This window comes from Nannospalax galili, unplaced genomic scaffold (assembly GCF_000622305.1).
Source record: "Nannospalax galili isolate Female #2095 unplaced genomic scaffold, S.galili_v1.0 scaffold255, whole genome shotgun sequence".
NCBI lineage: Eukaryota > Metazoa > Chordata > Mammalia > Rodentia > Spalacidae > Nannospalax > Nannospalax galili.
In genome coordinates this window covers 1,166,375-1,172,969 of record NW_008338999.1, presented here as the reverse complement: position 1 = coordinate 1,172,969, position 6,595 = coordinate 1,166,375, and the positions used below count along the sequence as shown (strand labels likewise).

Below are 6,595 nucleotides of genomic sequence, written 5' to 3'. Positions count from 1 at the left end.
ATTTAAGGAAATGTCAGATTATAATAGATGCTTGAAGCTGCTTTTGCTAAAAAGCACTGACTCCTCCCTTGGAGCCACACACAACTAGAAAAAGTGTGGTATTTTTGCCTTCATTTTGAAAATTTCTTTCCTCAGGCATTTTACTGTCCAGTTTTTACAATGTTCTAGATCCCAAAAGGTACTTAAAAGTCTCTGTCATTGTCCTAAACTTGCAACAGCAGTAATTTAGTAACAACAGGAGTAATAAGCATCTTTATGAGAAGACTCCAGTGCAGTAGTTAAGTCTAAGGCAGTCCACCCCAGCAAATGACGGCAGTTATATACGATGGTGAGGTAACCTTGAACAGGAGGAATCATCTCGAAGGAATCGCATTGGTCCCCACAGCAATGACCACGATAACAACTTCATACTGGATCACCTGGGAGGCCTAGATCTGAGACAAGGATCTGAAAGAGAAAACCTGGACCAGAATTGCCTGTGCTATCTACTGTCCCCTGCCTCAATTCGTCCTTGTGCTCGATAGTTCTAGCTGTCAACTTGACACATCTGGGAAGAAGGAGCTACAGCTGAGGCACTGCCTTTATTGGTTTGGCCTGTGGCCATATCTGTGAAGCATTTTCTTATTGCTAATTGATGTGGGAGGCTCTAGCCCATTATAGGCTGGTGCCAACCTTGTGCCTATAGTCTCAGGTTGCATAAGAAAGCAGGCTGAGCACAGGACAGGAGAAGAGTAAACTGCTCTTCCAAGGTCTGTGCTTCAGTTCCTGTCTCCAGGCTCCTGCCTTGAACTCCAGGCTACCCTCAGTAATCGTCACACGGAAGAGTGTGAAGAAATGCACCCCAGCCTCCCCAAGTTGGTTTTGGTCAGGTTGTTTTCTCACAGCACAAAAAAGCTAACAAGTCATTCCTCTATTTAAAACTGAAGCTTGGATTGGAAAGAGGTCTTAGCAGGTAGGAGTGCTGGCTGTTCTTCCAGAGGACCTGGGGCTCAGTTCCCAGCACCCATGTGGCAGCTAGCAACTGCCCATTAACTCCAGTTCCAGGGGATCTTATGCCCTCTTCTGGACTCCATGGACATTGTACACAGGGGGGCACTTGCATACATGCAGGCAAAACATTCATACACACCAAATAATTTTTTAAAAAATTAAAAATTCACCGGGCATGGTGGCACATGCCTTTAATCCCAGCACTCAGGAGGCAGAGGCAGGTAGATCTCTGTGCGTTGGAGGCCAGCCTTGTCTACACAGTGAGTTCCAGGCCAGCTGGGGCTACAGGGAGATCCTGTCTCAAAAAAACCAAAAAAAAAAAAAAAAATTAAAAACCGAACCTCATGTTAGTAACCTGAACGTGGTATTTATTCCTTTCCTATTCAATTAACTTTAACTCCCCTTTCTCGGCTTTTCACCATTACTTATCTTTTTTTTTTTTTTTTTTTTTTTTTTCCTTTTTTGTTTTCTTTTTAGAGACTAGCCTGGAACTCACTATGTAGTCCAGGCTGGCCTCAAACTCAAAGAGATCTGCCTGGGTCTGTTCCCCAGTGCTGGGATTAAAGGCATGCACCACCATGCCCAGCTGTTGTTTGGGGGCTTTTTGTTTATTTGTTTTTTTAATTACTGGTCTTATTGATTGGTGGTATTAAATGACCTGTTGGAGATGCAGGACCCTAAGGTTTTGCCCTAAAACTCTGCAAGATCATTAAATAACATAGGATTTCTATATAAAAACTCAAAACAAAACATTCTTCTTTTCATGTTTCATGTTTTTCTCGTTTTGTTTTTGCTATGAATATATAGATCCACTTTAGATAAGTTTAGTTCATACTAAAACAACAGAACAAAAGAAGACATATTAGAACAGCGACCACCTTTAGAAAACAGCAGTGGATTTTATTTACTTATCAGCACACTAAATAAAACCACCATTAATTTCTCTTTTAAAACAACAGTATGCATTTGATTTTTTTAAAGAGGTGTAAAAGTCCAAAGAAAAACGAGTATTCATCTCACATAATTAAACATTTACTGGCCAAGGTGAATGTACTTATGCATGGCCAGTCATTTGCCAAGCCAGTGATTCCGCAACAAAACAGAACAGCCGTTCATAATATCCACACTTAAAATGCGTGTTAAGGACCTGCTATTTTTATCAGTTTATATTCTTTTCACAACACACTGATCATTTGTGACTCATGTTCACAGAATATACTTCTCAACAGCAGGATACTAAGCTCACATGTGTACATAACACACACATTCTCTCCAGAGATCACTGGGATTTTGTTCATCAGATCGTGTGTCTTTTCAGCAGTAATGCTTAGGAATAAAGCGTCTGCACACAAAACATGACCTGTGAAAGGCACGCATCTATGTAACTAAGTACAACCTGTTAAATTTTTTTAGATTTATTTTACTTCATGTGTATGAGCATTTTGCCTGAATGTACTATGTGCACTACTTGTGTGCAGTACTTGCAGAGGCCAGAAGAGGGCACTGGGACTCCTGGAATGGTTGAGTCACTGTGTGGGTGCTGGGAACTGAATCTGGTTCTTCTGCAAGAGCAGTAAGTACTCTTATAACTGCTGAATCCTCTCTAAAGCCCTAATCTGCTAAATTTTTTTAAAAAGACAAAGGAAAAGAGTAGTGAATGCCAATACTAATAGCTCGTTTCATAAAATAGTGATAATGGATACATACTGATACATAAGCACTTACGCATCAAAAGGAGTTACTTATTTATTCATAGTTTATGAATACAAGTGTTTTGCCTGCATGTGTGTAAATACACCACGTGCATGCAATGCCTGTGGAGGCCGGAAGAATGTTGAATCCCCTGGATCTGGAGTTGAGTTACAATGGTTGTTAGCTGCCATGTGGGTGCTGGGAACTGAATCCAGGTCCTCTGCAAGAGCAGCCAGTGCACTTAACCACTGAACCATCTCTCCAGCCCCCAAAGGAGCAGTTCTAAAACATGTATTTAGATTGTGACTTGATATATATGATTCTTACAGAAATAATGCCAAATCAGCCTCTGAGCCACTACCTCTCTTTGTATAGGTCAACAGCTGGGAGGCTAAGGAAGGAGGATCCCTTAAACCCAGGAGTTCAGAGTCAGCCTGGGTAACAGAAAAGGACCTTGTCTCTAAAAAACAAAAAATCCTGTCATGGAGTTCTAATAAAGTCTAGGAGCAAGAGTCCTCTTACCTACCTGAATGCAATTATGTAGACACATGGAATTAACCAGCAAAGAAATATTGTAGTTAGGTACTGTATGGCAGTTCCCTCTCAAACATTCTCTCTGACTGAAACTTTCCATCCAGGATAGAGGAAGAGGCTCTTGAGACTCAGGAGGTAAACAAAAGGTCATATACGTGCCTGAGAGAGGAGAAACTTGGAAGAGTCTCGGGACCCCTCCCCACAGTATAAAAAGGAGCACACAACTGCTGTGGGAGGAGACTCTGACCAGCTGGGCTGCAGAGAGGGAGACTCTCTGGGACTGTCAAGAGCTGCCTGCACGGCCTGCTGAGAGCTCCCAAGTGGCAGCGTCCAGAGATGCAGCCACTTCTGAGTCGTCCCTGCTTCTGTAAGCAACCCCCCATCCATTCTACCGTTAGTGACTCCAATAAAAACTTATTGGTTCACCAAGATGGACACTGGTGTGATTATTACTTTAGTCTGCCATGGATGGGTTCTCCTTTTGGAGTGAAAAATGTATGTGTGTTGTTTCTCCCAGGAAAAGTCTGTCACAAAACAGGAATATATGTATACATATATCCCTGGCTGCTAATCATAAATTCATCTAGAACGATAAAGACCTCTATCTGCACAGTCCTAAAGTTTTTAAGTGGAAACTCAAGTAATTAGTGTCATCTACCTATCTGGGTTTATAATACAGACACACTAAGTCAGGAGTGCTGGCATGTGCCGGTTGTGCCTCCACTTGAGAGGTAAAGGCAGGAAGGTCAAGGGTTCAAAATCAGTGTCAGCTATGTAAGTGAGTTAGAGGCCAGCTTGGGCTACATGACACCCTGTCTCAAAAACCCCCAAATCAAACTAAGCAAACACTAGTAGACACATACATCTGAAGTTATTTTAGTTAATAAATAGGATAACTTATCACAACAGCAATCCCCAAATGAATCTGAACTTGCCTTTATGAATTAAGATTTAGGTTTCGAATCACACTCACCTTTAAGCTCCTATTCCCACCCTCTTCTGCTAGCTAGGCAACTGCAAATGCTGGTACTCACCAATACAAAGTAGTACGCACTGAGTGCTGTGCAATGGTGAATTATAAAAAACTTGTCGCCAATCACGTTCCAATTCAAAATTATAATCAACAAATCTGTAAGAAAGAAAAACGTGAGGAAAAAAAGCTGCTGTTTTAGAAGTGTATCAAGCTCAAGTTCCACTAACTCACCACAGTCTACTCTGAAGCCTCAACACTTTGTTCATTTCTCCCCAGCCCAATTATCTACTCTTTCTTAGAAAGTGCCAGCTCCCGTCTGTCTCCCTGGCTTGCCTGCCCAAATGTGGCTCCTCTAGAACAAGGGCCAAGTCCTCAGAATCTAGCGAGGTCTCAGCATTCAATACCTAACAACTGTTCAAAGCATAACTGAATAACTTGTTTCCAGAGTTAAAATGAAACTATGATCAAACAAAAAATAAGTTTAAATTACTGATTTTTGTTACTACAACAATGCAAACAGATAAGATGGAAAAATACACAAAATTAACAACTCACTTATAACATAGTTTCAACAAACTTTTTTGTTTTGTTTAAAAAAAAAAAATCGAGTCAGGCCTAAAGGAGCCCGGGCTTTCCTGCAGTTTGCTGGGTAGCCAGATTGACCTCGAATTCTTGAACTTCCTGTTTCTACCTCCAAAAGCTGGAATTACGGGCATGCCCTACCTTACCATGCCCTCAAACAAAAAAATAATTTAACAAAAATTACAACTAAATACAAATTCAAAATGAATGGCAAAACCATGAAAAACTATGATTTTTAAAAAGGCGAACAAAGAGAGAGAAGGCGTCAATCTCTCCTTAAGAGTCTTCGTTTACATATCATGATTCAGAAGATAGTTCAGCAAAATAGAAACTGCTCAAAACATTAACACAACTACTGTCTTAAACAAATGGGTGAACCATCAGATGTCCAGAGGGAAACAAATGGTGATCATGGTTAAGTTTTGGGGTATTAGAGATTATAGAATGCAGAGATTTCATTTTTAAAATAAAAGTTACTATAGAACTGGGAAAATGAACAATAGACCTCAATCTTATCCGTAGGAATACTGGCAACTGATTGCTGCTGGATGAAGAACAGCTGATCTTCCTAAAACAAAGGAGGACTCTAGAGAGGCTGACTAGACTTAGTGGACAGACTTGCACTGGGGAACGGCTGGGGACACTGATAGCCCAGTGGGCCTGACAGGGATGACCGAGTATATGGGCTCCAGTGGTGGGGGTGGGGAGGGTAGGAGAGTGCCAGTGGGGGCAGGGGTATAAAGATGATTGAGAATTTTCGAGCTGTTCTGTATGAAATACACAAAAAAATGAATTAAAAATTATTAAAAATAAATAAAAGTTACTAATATAGAACTAGATAGAATATTTTGAGAGAGGATCCAAATTTTAAAGAGAAGACAAATACAGTAACTATGAAAATAAAAAAGGGCCAAGCATGGTGGCACATGACTTTAATCCCAGCACTTGGAAGGCAGAGGCAGGTGGAGCTCTGTGAGATTGAGGCCAGCCTGGTCTATAAAGTGAGTTCCAGGCCAGCTTGGGCTACAGGTAGACAGTCTCAAAAAGACCAAAAAATAATAACAACAATAATAATATTATTAGAGTATCAGTAATTAACTGCCTGATTAATTAACTCCCTTCTTGAAATACACTCATTTTCCCTACATATTTTGGTTCTATACTCTGGTCACAAATTTATAGCCATAATTTTGTAGCATGATCTAGAAGAAGAAGAAGAAGAAGAACTCACTTTGGGCATTGACCTTTTCATGGATTGATATCTTTTTTAGGAGGATCTTGATCAATTCTATTTCATACAAGAGTTCCTAAAGTGGCAGCTCAGTTGGTAGAGTGCTTGCCTAGCAGGCTCAAAGCCCCAGCGCCACATAAATCAAGCACGGTGGCACATGCCTATAATCTAGGAGCTGGAAGGCGAAGGCAGGAAGACCAAGGTCATCCTCAGCAACAGAGCAAGTTTGAGGCCAGCCTGGGTTATGTAGGACCCTGTCTCAAAAACAAAAACAAACAAGATTCCCTGAGGAGTGACTACTCTCTGAAATGACAGCTTTCATTAACCACCAAGTGTGGCATACTATGAATTTTTTGTGACACCTTCTAGGGTCAAATGAACAAATCTTTTCCCAATAGTTCATGATTTCCTTTTGTGAACTGGGCTATCTCCCTGTAGCCTCAGCTGGCCAGGAACTTACTGTGTAGACCAGACTAACCTCAGTCTCACAGAGATCCTGCCCCTGCCTCCCAAGTGTTGGGACTAAAGGTGTATACCACTATGCCCAGCCAGAACTACTTGTTCTGATACAATTTTTTTTTTTTTTGTCTTTA

At 41.0% G+C, this 6,595-nt stretch overlaps 1 protein-coding gene across 5 annotated transcripts in view; it reads right to left on the bottom strand.

Annotated features, from left to right (window-relative positions):
- Positions 1 to 6,595, bottom strand: part of LOC103734639 (transmembrane protein 56) — a 72,417-nt gene that overhangs the window by 22,429 nt on the left and 43,393 nt on the right. For all 5 annotated transcript variants that reach the window (XM_029563827.1, XM_008833676.3, XM_029563829.1 and 2 more), the window contains exon 5: positions 4,251 to 4,345. In XM_029563827.1, coding sequence (XP_029419687.1) covers positions 4,251 to 4,345 — 95 coding nt within the window. The remainder of the gene's footprint in view (positions 1 to 4,250; positions 4,346 to 6,595) is intronic.